This window comes from Patagioenas fasciata, chromosome 7 (genome assembly GCF_037038585.1).
Source record: "Patagioenas fasciata isolate bPatFas1 chromosome 7, bPatFas1.hap1, whole genome shotgun sequence".
Taxonomy (NCBI): domain Eukaryota; kingdom Metazoa; phylum Chordata; class Aves; order Columbiformes; family Columbidae; genus Patagioenas; species Patagioenas fasciata.
The window spans coordinates 10744263-10757000 of record NC_092526.1 but is presented as its reverse complement, the minus strand read 5'-3'; the positions used below and the strand labels follow the sequence as shown (position 1 = coordinate 10757000).

General features: G+C 37.7%; 1 protein-coding gene across 5 annotated transcripts in view; it reads right to left on the bottom strand.

Moving 5' to 3' along the window:
• Positions 1-12738, bottom strand: part of ZNF148 (zinc finger protein 148) — a 38912-nt gene that overhangs the window by 14083 nt on the left and 12091 nt on the right. For 2 of the 5 annotated variants that reach the window (XR_011739954.1, XM_065840835.2), the window contains exons 2-5: positions 5446-5791; positions 4110-4235; positions 974-1097; positions 217-300 (exon numbers count right to left, since the gene is read on the bottom strand). Coding sequence is in view for 4 of the 5 variants with exons in the window: in XM_065840835.2 (XP_065696907.1) it covers positions 217-300; positions 974-1097; positions 4110-4235; positions 5446-5775 (664 nt within the window). In the remaining variant the exon portion in view is untranslated. Of the gene's footprint in view, positions 1-216; positions 301-973; positions 1098-3448; positions 3547-4109; positions 4236-5445; positions 5792-12738 lie in introns of those variants that run through there. The other 3 variants (XM_071810799.1, XM_071810798.1, XM_065840836.2) reach the window with 3 other exon arrangements.

The window sequence follows — 12738 nt, the reverse complement described above, 5'->3', positions numbered from 1 at the left end:
TTGCTTACTAGACTTTATACTCACTTTACAGCCAAAGAAAAGTGGAGCAAGTTGAAAGCACAAAACTAACTTATTTTGTATCGTTTTATAACATACGTACACTTAAAACAAACTACAACAGGGTTTTAGGCTGCATATTTATTATCAGAAACCTTGCCTGAGTGGGGAAACAGATTTTAAGCACGCCAGTAAAGATACTCAAGGCACTATACTCACCAGTATGAATCTTCTCATGCCTCTGTAGCAGGTACTTCTGTATGAAACGCATGTCGCACTGACTGCACTGAAATGGTTTTTCACCTTGAACAATATAATTCCAGATCCATAAGTTAATAACTACACACTGTTGTTTCTGATAACTACTTTTGAGGAATATTCAAATGTCTACTAAAAAACCAGCATCTGAGCGAATTCCAAAAATACTCTTAATACCAAAAAACCAGCACATTAGCCTTACTATGTATATGAACTGCAGAATTCTTTCCATGATCCTAAGAGTCACATTAAGACTAAGACGGAAGAGTGATCTGAAATGGCTGTAATTTCCTCATGAATAAGATCAATCGTGATGCTGGCATAAGTCTGCATTCAGGATACTGGCAAGCTATTATAATGGTAAGTACCTTTTTCACTTCTCCGAACCAGAGAGATACCTCATCAGGCAAATAAGCAGCCGGAGCACATTTTACAAAGGGGTCAATTTTGGCACTTAGGCTACAAGTCAACCCATTACTTTCTGATAAAGAAAGAAAAGAAACCTTGTAAACAGTTAGGTCTTCAGTTTATTAAACATATGTTGATTTTTTTTTTTTTCTGGTATTCTTTTGACACTTTGGTGCATGGAATCTCTAAGCTTAGATGCCAAGTTAGCTACATTCTTAAAACTGAAATTCGCATAGAGCTGAAAACATGTTTAACATAAGTAAACAACTCTTTATATAGTAGAAAAGACAAATTTGAAGTCAAGCAGTACCTGTATGAATGAAGACATGTCTCTGTAAATGGTAGTTGGTTCTAAAGGCAGCATTGCAATGCTCACAAACATGAGATTTGTGGGTTTTCAGACCAAGTGATCCATCCTCATTTATTGTAAGGATCTATTTTAAAAAGAGTAAAATTTGTTCTCACACTACCCTCTAAAGATACCTTATTAACTACAAAAAAAAAAAAAAAAAAGCAGAAAATTTAAATATTTCAGGTAAAACAATGCTAATTTCTACAAAGCTATGTGTTAGGCTTCTAGTATACATTTCCAATTGCAGTCTAATCCAACTTGTGCCTCGTTGTGTATTAAGAGATATTTTAACAGGACGGACACACAAGCAGCTCACGGAAAATCAGCTTAGGGCTCCCCTATTCACAGCTGAGTCACTTTATATGCCACTGTTTACTTTGTCCGTCTGGTGGAAAGGATGCAAAGTAACCAAATCACCTCTGGGCACTGAACCATGGATAATCATATTTTAAAGCAGAAGTGAAAAGTTATATTCTTTTTTCAAGTCATGATAGCTAACATTTGCTAAAAGGCATTAAAACTTATCCAGGATAGCCATACAAATTCTCTAAATCTACATAATATCAATAGTTTCGGAGACAAAACTATATTTTAAAAAACAAAACCCCAAAACCAAACAATCAAGAATATAATATTTTTTTCTCCCCTTTCAGGTTTTTCACTCAGAGAAGTATTGCTCACTCAATATACATATTAGAGCATCTCCTTGACAAATTCAGCTTGCCACACTCAACTGCTTTGCTGTCAAACAAAGCCGCTATTTTCATATATAGTTGAACAAACTGAAATGAAAAAAATTACATCATATCTACCTTATTCAATAAAGTTCATCACAGGTTTTCTCTAATTTGTCAAAAATAAACTTTAAAAAAGCCCCAACTCTCTACTATCTCTGGCAAGAAAATAAGAAAACCAGTAAACAAATTACATTTCCAAAAGTCTTACTTAACTAGAAGCATAACTATAAAGAAGAGCTTAAGTAACCTTAAACAAAACAGTTTAGTCCCTTGTTATCAACAAAAAATAAGTCTGCTGGGGAAACACAGCTGCAATTTGATTACCTACAATGTTTTAGGCTTTATGATAATGACAGTGATGAGAAAGAGAGAGTCAATAACTGAAATAGTAACTCTACAATAATAGCAAATACTGTAGGATCTACTTAAGCAATTCTTAATTCTGCTGCATCAAAACTGAGCAAGAGTGAAAGTCTTGAGCTAACAAGTTCTTGTGCATTCACTCTGAAGGACAAGCACATTCATACGTTTGTAAGAGTGGTATGTTACAGCTCCAGTAAGTCACAGATACAGACAATTATAAAAGCTCTGTTCTGTAACAACATGCAGCTAATGAAACACTGACTGGTTATTTAAAATAAATTTAAATGCATGTTATGAAATGTTTTTCATAGACTATATGGCAATTTTTAAATAACTGTGCAGAAAATACATTTAATTTCACAGTTATCCTAAATGTGGGCTCTTGTACTGCATCCATTCATTGTACCACCTCTTAAACGAAGAAAGTTAACATTGTCAGTGCAGTTTTCCTAATAAAAGCAACAAAAAAGCTTGTGCGTGTGTGTGTGCACATGTGTTTGCATGCATGGAAGAGGGAAAAGTAGAGAGGATTCATGAAACCTGTTGACTCCTTTTTATGTGATGTCTACATTAATGTAAAATAGAATTCAGAATGTTTCAGCATGTTATTTGACTTCCATTTGTAAAAGTCCCAGTTGCTGTTTGCATGGAAAATCAATCCCATTACTCTGGGAACACTAAAACTGGAGTAGGCTCTCACCTATGTCAGTCCTTCAGCTTCTTCCTGCCTTTCTACGCTGACAAGTTTGGAAAAAGGGGAAGAGAGACTGAAAAAGAACCTGTTTAGAGATACTCCTGATCATTTTTCAATCTTTTGTCATCTCAAAAGACTAACACTGCCAGACTGGGAGGTAAAAAGGAAGCATGCAAATACGAGTCTGTAGAAAGAGGGACACGTAGGTCTCCTACCTCGCCATGTTTCCATGGAAGTGACCTGTGGAGGTGCTCAACCTAGAGCTCCTTTTTCTACCGAAGGGAGAAGTATCTCGATGCAGAGGATTTGGAACTTGCTTCCACACCCAATCTGAAACAATTACTCAACTCTCCAAGAATACTACAGGTGCAACCTCACTTGGCAGTGCTTTGAGGAGGACTGAGGGCTCCCACTCCCAGGCCAACAAAAAGGTGATTTTGGAGGTTTTTTTGGTGTTAGGGTGAGTTTTCCTTCAATGTATACACAGCCTGGGTTGGTTTCAGAGTAGGCTTATTTTAATGCTGCTGTGTGATCATGTAGAACTGGGTTTTGCCTATCAGAGCAGCCTGTATATGTTCTATTTTAAGTCTGAAAATTAATATTGATTTGGGGAATTACTAGAAGATATAACACTGCTACCTCATGAGGTGAAATGATTCTGGTTTTATCTGACGTGCGTCTCAATAGAAGAAAATTGTTTTCAGACATACAGGGATACATACTCTTCATGAATGGATCTACAAAACAAATTTTGAAGTAACATACCAGCAGCTATGGTAAGAATCTTTTGATATAAATAAATACATATATGAAGATGATTATGACCACAGGAATATTCCTTACTGGTAAATTATTTTTTATATATTAGTAAACTTTTTAGAATTTTCAAAACTACCGTTTTAGATTTCTTTTTAAAAACTTTTCACTACTATGCATGAAGCATATAAAATTATCAGGCTGACAGAAAAGCACAACTATTATTAGATAGATACAGAGTAACAATTTATAAACTGTCTACAAAACTACTGACTCATAATTTAAAAAAAAATATTTGGAGAGAGAACTGCCTGGAGAGACAGATGTTAAAATATGTCAAGGGTTCATGTTGCTAAAAGGAGTTCAGAGAAAAACACTGTTATATCAGGTTTTGGTTTGGGTCTCTGGTGAACTTCAGAACTGCATCTTTACTGAGCAAACAAACAATTTCCAGCCTAACTACTTCAAATGCTAATGAAATTAGTCATAGTCAACCAAATCTTCAGGTTCTTTTAATCTTGGTTTTGCCAAATCAATGTCTTACTTTTGCTGGTGAACGCTGTTTTCTTTTCTTCTTTTTCTGCAAATCTACTGGCTCTCGTATTTGTTTTTTGTCTCGTTTCTGTTGTTCAGATGCATCAGTAAAGGTAATTTCTTGCTTTACACTGATCTGTTAAGATACCAAGTGCCAGTTTCAGGTAAGGTTCTCACTACAGAAAAGCAATTTTTCAATTTTAGAAGATGACAAACTGCTGAAAACAGAAAACCTTTTTCTAAGGGAGTTATCTTGTGGCTTCATTCTTTCAGAAATTTAAGTGAAAGGAATAAAAAGTATCTTAAACAAAAAGGGCACAGTTAATTTTTACAGTGACATTTTGATGTATCCTTTCATTCATCTTCCAAAGTCTTTTTTCCTTCTGACTTGTGGTGATTTTGAGATCAGTTCTTATATTAAAATCACTTCCATCTGTAAAACCATTCAGTTTTTCATACCTATTTTACTTTAGTCCATGTGTTGTCAATGCAAGATTTAACGGAATAGTTTATTTTATATTTAAGACAGAAGTATTTTTTAAAAAAACAAGAATAGTGCTGATGAAGGGTTTTTTTCCAAAAAATAATCTAACGTAAACTTTAATAAAGAGCATGATACTCTTACATTTTTCTAACACCTGAATCACCTGATCTACAGCTCACAGAGTAGTGTTTTAACAATGCTACCTTTCTAAAGGTTATTCTTCGCATATACGGCTGTCTACTTTTAAAGTCCTGGTAATTATCTTTGATGTTTGAAGGGTAACAGTGATGATGTGCTGCATTACAGACAGATGCTCTGTTTTCAAAAAGGAAGTCATCTACATTCTCTCTGGGAAAGCTGAGGGACACCGTCTATGAGACATCGAGGAGGGGCAAATTTATGGTCATGTATGAAGTGTCACAGTCCAACCTGCAGCGTGAATGCAACTGCTAAGCGTCCACATACTTGGAAAACATACAAGATGCTTCCTATAGCAAAAGAAACTAAACAGTACTATGAACAGCATAAACAGTATGCACCTTTTAATAACGCTATTTATTCTGGATTGTAGTTACCCTTAAACATTAAATATATTTAAAAGAGCACATTGTAACGCATTAACTCTATGGTAACAGCCTGCTTATAAAATATTTATAAAACAGATACTTAAAGATTATACTTAATTGGCAAAATTTATCCACAGCCAGAGGCAAATGACATTTTCATAAATAGCATCCATTCATAAATATTTTGATAATCAAAATCCAAACAAGCAATTAATAGATTCTTGCCAGAGTAGCACTAGACTACCAGATCAAGCTTCCTAGTAATTTCTCCAATATTTCACAAAGAAATTGCTTACAGGGACATTAACAGCATACTGCATCCCTTGAGGAAGTCTATCTGGCGTATCCATGTCATCATCATTTTTTACCGTCTCCTCATGGACCATGAGTTCATCATGCGAAATCATCTCTTGCTGTCGAAGTTCGCTTTCCTGTAACACTTCGTCTGTCGCAAGAATTTCTTGGTGCGCCATAGTCCGATCTTGCAGCACTGCCTCTTGCCGCTCTCCCGATACTCCGGTCTGGTCAGATACTGCACCCATCCCTACCATAGCCCTGGGTGACTGCATCTGGTCTATGCCACCGCATTTAAGAAATAATCCTCCCAGCTTGTCTTCAATGTTCATTCTTAAGTGCAATTACCTACAAAGAAAGTTTTAATAGTAAACATCTACAACTGGTGCTCTTGCTTAAAATTTTTTACTTAAAAACATTTTATAAGAACTCAGTCAGTACTCAGCACACACACATGCACTCCTAAAACTGGTAGCTAAATAACAGTGAAAAGTTGCATATCTTGGTTCAACAATAAAAGATTCTCCTTTTACACACATGCATGTGTACACAATTGAACACTTTCAAATAAAAAGTTTCAAATCAACGTGCCTTCTGATAACTGGCAAAATACTGGTAATTAAATTATAGTTAATTTCCCCTTCTCAGTTCTTAGAAAACTTTTTTCCTGTGTACCCTTTTCACTCTGTTCCCTTTTTCCATTCTGACTGTCTTTTACAAATGCCTCATTCACGCTGGTAGTGTCCTCCCTAGTTCCTTGTCCTTTAAGTGCCCTTTCACTGTTGCTTGCCCAGGGCACACTGTCACTGCTGGAACATCTTAATAGCCAGAAATGAGAGAAAACTGGGCTGCATCAAAAGGAGCGTGGCCAGCAGGTCGAGGGAGGTGATTCTGCCCCCCTGCTCTGGTGAAGCTTCATCTGGGGTCCTCAAGACAGGAGAGATCTGCTGGAGAGGGGCCAGAGGAGACCACCAAGACAACCATAGGTCTGGAACAGCTCTGCTGTGAGGACACACTGAGAGCGTTTGCATTGCTCAGCCTGGAGAAGAGAAGGTTCCAAAGAGACCTTATTCCACCCTTTCAGTACTTAAAAGAGGCCTATAAGAAAGATGGGGACAGACTTTTTTTGAAAGGCCTGTTTTGATAGGACAAGGGGTAATGGTTTGAAATTAAAGGAGAGGAGATTCAGGCTAGACTGGAGGAAGAAATTTTTTACACTGAGGGTGGTGAAACACTGGCTCAGGTTGCCCAGAGAGGTGGTCGATGCCCCATTCCTGGAGACATCCCAGGCCAGGCTGGACAGGGCTCTGAGCAACCTGATCTAGGTGAAGATGTCCCTGCTCATGGCAGGGGGTTGGACCGGATGAGCTTTGAAGGTCCCTTCCAACCCAAACTATTCTATGATTCTATGAAAATGCAACTTTCTGTCTAAAGGTAAAGGCCAAATAAAGACTATAGAGAGGTCAAATCTCCTTATGAAAAATGCATTCACTTTCACACACACACTAAGCAGGAACATAAGTCAGGAAATATGAATTCCAGTCATGAATAGTAATACCATTACATTGACTTATGGTACAGAGATACAAAATAATATTCCAACAAGTGTCATGACATTATTGTTTTTTAACATAGTGCAGCAGGCTTTTGTGAAGCTGGAAGTGGCAGCATCTTCTTATTCTACTTATTATTTTATATGGAAGACAGTCCTAAGTCTCTTCTCCTCCTCAGCATACACAGCGGGCAGCCTCCTTCACCCTGCTCCCCAGGCCCATAATTCCTACTCATTTCACAGTGCTCTAGTCTGCTCCTTCAGACAGACAGACATCCCTTCTCCACCCCTCTATCTTCCCGCAGCCATCCAAACATTTGTGAAGATTTGTTTATACCAAACTACACTGAGTTTACAAAATAAATAGTGGCCTTTCTTCAGATGAGATCCTAGAGTACTCAGTAAGAATGCAAGCCACCAGTAGAAACAGCTGAAAAAGATCTCAACATTTGGCTACATTATAATTTGTTTCAAATACTACTAATAGTTCTTAAAGTTCTGAAAGTAAAATTCACTCAATTTCTTAAAAACAAACAAACTCACTCACCGCACACCCTAACAAATTAAAAAAAAGGTCCATTAACACCTTCTGGTAGCAACTCATGCTACCGCTGTTCTCTATTGTGACAGCTTCTCAATTTCTGAACATAGGAAGGTGGATAGACAGGATGGTCTGATTTCCACAAGTTTCAAATATTTAAGAGGCAGGTCAAAGAAAAAAGCTTTTCAGTCAATTACATTTTTTTTTAGTATGCCTTCCTCTGCTCTAAGTCCGGAGGACAGAGTCATCATGCTAAATGTGTTTATATATGACCATGTTATTAAATTTATAATATTCTTCCTTAGCACATTCTAGGGACCAAAAAAGCCTGTGACAGGAGGAGAGCATGGGGAAAAATTCTGCTCAGAACATTTTTGCTTGCAATCTGTCCCTTCCTGTTCTCCTGCAATGCTAACACAAAGAAGTTTGAAATCTGACTCTTGATTTTCACAACAACTGTCTTCAAATACAGACAACAATTCCTTAATGCCTTAAGTGAGTTCAGGTAGTGCTAGGTGACAAGTTTACCCCCAAGTTAATCCACTTTATAGTAAGAGAATGACATTCCACATGTCTCCAAGGGAAAACGCACGTACAGTATGCCACACAGCCACCTGTGGACATTGTGTAAATCATGAAGTATTTTTTGGAGATAACTGGGGGACCATGCTCACAGTTTCTCAGCAATAACAAAAACAAACAAAAAGCAAGCCTGGCACCGCACTAAGGCTGTATTTTTTCCACCAATGCAGATGTCCCAGAGAGATCTTGCAACAACAGACCTTAGTGCTCCTCAAAGAAGAAAACGAGGATTAATTTATCATCTTATCAGTGTGGATTATCCTGTGCCAAGTAAGAAATGTGAGAAGGAATAGAAATTCTTAAGAATCTGTCTCCTGTGGAGCCATTATTTGATAAGAGAACAGGCAAAAGATCTAAGGTTGAGACTGGTTTCTTAGGTAGGGCATTTTAAATATGCAGCATGAAAGACAGACTTGAAGGAAAACAAGCAGATATATTTACTCATTTCAGCCTGTATCCCAAGTTAATCCATCCTCAGAGTACATCTCACACAGATCATCATGTTTTTGTTCCACACTACAGAAATGTGACAGCATAAGCTCACTGCAGATTCTTAAGAGGAATGACGTGGACAGGTACTAGAATACAAGAACTCCAAATGCTGAAACACATTCACAAGGGAGAACAAACAGCACCAAGTGTGAGAACGTGGTGGCCCTAATCCGTCTGCTCAAGCCACTGACAAGAACAGTGCACGAGGTTGTTCCACATGGAGGATGCTGCCATATCACTCTGAAATTAGGTATGAATTACGGAAATCCTGGATGTAAAGCTAGTTCCTGGCAGGAAGGTAGGTAGGCGAGTGCAAACAGAGAGGCTGAGTGTTTGCAGAAGAGCCTCCTGCTCTCACCAACAGCAGCGGGAAGACTCGTGACTTGCGGAATCTTAGCACAGCTGGCAAAATCCAGCAGCTGCCCAGAAACGAGGCCAGCAGGGTACTGGTATTTATTGGTCTTGTTAGTTCTCTCAGTTGTCAAGGATATGGAAACGTTTTCTTTCTCACCCTGACTAGTAGGCTTAGTAGAGTCATGCAACTGAAAGCACTCAAGTTGTTTTCCAGTCGTGATCTTGAGTCATATCAGCAGCTGGTACAGCGAGTGTTCTGCTTACTAAACCAGGCCTGCAAACATCTGGCTTTTCACTGAAAAATGATGAGAGCTCATAACTGTTAGGGTGCATATTCTAAGTGATGAAACGCAATATAAGTTCTATGACATGCAGGTACTGTTCTAAAATTAAGAAACACAAACAAAAATAATCTATTCATCCAAACAAGAAGTACTCAAATTGCAATCAACTTAGTAAAATGTGTTATTTGTCAACTGACTCCTTTTGGCTCACATAAAAGGAATCCTATCATTTAAACTGAAGATGACAAGAAGTTTTCTTGGAAGAATGACAGTGTGATAAAGAAAATGTACGTTAAAAGCATTCAAACAAGTTCACTTTACCAACCCTGCAAAGATTAAATAAATATTTTTAAGTGCAAGATACATCTGTGAAATAAAGATCAATGTATTTTGAGACTATCTTCAGGGAAGCTACAATAATATAAACCACATGCTAATACACACAAGCACATTTCTTGGCATAAAACATTGTTGTTCTTATTGCAGAGATGTTTTCTGAAGAATTTCAGCACTTTCATTAAGCTTCACCAAATAATCATATGATTTTTCTTTCAATCTATAGTTTCTCTATGTACTAAGAGGGGGAAAAAGCTGTCAACTAAATCTTCAAACGTGGTAGAGGTTCTCAAAACCTTTACTCTAGGCAAAGCATTTCACAAGAGACATCCACAGGCAGAGCTTCCTTGGTCCGCTGACATTTTGGGGGAGGAGAAAGGGGAAGGGGCGGAACTGCACAGAAAAAGTCTCCCAGATCATCCCAGCACCTTTTCTATCCAGTGCCTCATAGCTGCTTGTCGAACATCTACAGTCAGAAAACCACACACCGCTGCTGCCCCAAACCCTCCGGCGGTAATACAGAACTGTGCATTTCAGTAACCCTGACATCAGCTTTTCCAAAGGTTCCTGGTGCAGTAAGTTGGAGAGCTAAGCGGTAAAGACAATATTCCTAAGTGAAGAAACAGCCATTTAAACAAAAATATACTAAGTGAAAAGTGTGACAGCCTTTCCAATTCAAAAATTAAAATACAATTGAAAGAAAATATTCATGGATCTAAGAAAGCCTGCTGGGATGGTGGCTGCTACAAAGTAAAGCTGAACAGAGACCCTGAAGGAACATGGCAGAACTTTTTAGCCACTGCAGGACAACACATGGTCCAGCTCTTTTTCTCCACTTTGACTGATGGTAGGTAAGGGTTATTGTGTCTTCTCCCTTCTTTTCCTAAGCAAGTTGTAAAGCATTATTTAATTTAATGAGCAAGTACCCAGAGATATTAATTGGGTTCATTTTAAAAATAAAATTCAACCAACCCAAAGGCCATTCCAATGGGACATTTAGTGTGGTTTGTTATTTAGAAAAAGTCAACCCAGCTCTCAAAGATACAGCTGCAAGAAACAATTTGATCCATGGGCTACCTGCCTAAAGTAGTGCCCTGCACCTCTCCCCCTGTCAGACCTTCTTGTTGCCTTCCCTGGGTTGAGCACAGCGTTGTGCAACTCAGAGGGGAATTAGAGAAAAAATGTGCCCACCAGAAAAGCCATGAGGTTTCCCCTGGAGCAGTGGGACAGTGCAGGCAGGGCGGATGGGAGATGCACGAGTGAGGCAGCAGGGAGGAGGGAAAAGGACGGCGGCTTTCAGCAGCAGTCAGTGGTTAGATTAGATCAAAGCCTATTGTGAAACCGCTCCGCAAATGCAATGTACACAACACAAATAAAGGAGGTAGAGCTGCCGTGCAAACATACCTTACAGCTACGCCAAATTAGATCAAGAGAAAAACATACATCTACATTCTCAAATGCCTTCTTCCTAAAAGGAATTATAAAAGTCACAAATAATTCTTCAATACCTAATGCTAATAAAGAAAGAGAAAGCAACATGGCTTAATAACACATTAAAAACTACCTATGTTTAAGCACCACCACGAATAAAACAGCCATCAACACAATCTTCTCCAAAAGAAAAAAATCAGAATTTCACAGGTTCCTACTATACACTTAACAACTCTACCAGACCATGAACCATTGAATATTTTCACATTAGAAAATATATTTGCACTATTAAAACATGAATATAGTCCAATATAAAAGGAAATAGCTTTCATAATATCAAAATTTCAGTTTCTAACATACTGCATACTCAAAAGTAAAAACCAATACCCTACTTAATGTTTCTAAATAAAAAATATTAAATAAAATTACCTCTTCTCCCTACTCAGAAAAATAAGACAGCTAAAATAAAGATTTTGAAATTAACAGACAAGTGTTTGTAAGAATGAATTAAAATGTGTTGACTTGCAAGAAGAAAATAATCAAATATAAATCATTGTGAAAAGGTTCACAGATCATAAAATTAACACATTCTAAAATGTAACATATGATACAAACACTCTTTAGACTTGTTGCAGTTATTTCTAAACGCTCCATGTTGCCGAACATGTGCCAGTACAGGGCCTGATCCCCCCCAAGATTTATACTCGTACTGAGCTGTGAATAGTCCTATTACAATCAACAAGATTACTCACAGAAAATCTACTTATCGTGCATAAAATTACCCATGTGTGAAAATCTTTGCCACCTTGTTTATCCTCAAATCAGTGTTAGATCATCACCAGTATAACCATAATCTAATATCAAACATGTATCAGAAAGCTTTTGACACTATACTAACAAAGCCACAGGTACATGTCAAAATTCACAGGGATGTCACCAGTCTAGCAAACATACTTTAAATATTCTGAAACCCAAAGGCAATGTTACTTTTTAGCTGGAAAAACAGGCCACTGATTTTGTGGCACTAAATTATAAACTACTAGAAAACAGTTAATTCTGAGAATTGATATGGGAATTTCTTTCACTGTATAGTAAACCTCAGAAGAACAATACAGAATTTCTGCCCTTACGCTATGAAACTTAGGCACTCAAATGTGCTCACTCCAGAGATTTCCGACTAAATTTATACACAGGAAAGCAAGCACTACACATAACTAAGGCTACCCAGCATCCTCTAAGCACTTCTAGTAGTTTATAACTTCAGTCCAACTGCTTAAAATTTCGTGAAATTTCATGTATCACATGCAAGCCTCAAGCTGAATCTTTGTAAAAATATTTCAGATACCGGATCAAATGTCTGTTTGATTTTGATAACAGTGCAGTTCCATGACAAAGCCAAGCCAATCTGACAGCCAATTGTCACTGCAAGGGGCAATCCTGCTCCCTGCTCTGTCAAGAATTCACTCTGTCTTCCGTGCCTACTCTGATGCTCATGCCAAGACATATTGGTTTATACATTCCATCAGCCTGGCAATTCTTTTTTCCCCAGTTATTAATTTTCTGCCAGATTAACTCAATAACTGGATTTACCATAAAGACAGTGTGCCAGAAGCAGCTCAAAACAGGGTGCAGGAGTGGGCCCTCTTATTTAATTTCACCTTGAAAATAAACGGAAAAGAAAAAAATGTTGCTTTTTAAAAACTGTGGGGTTTTTTGGTTTTGT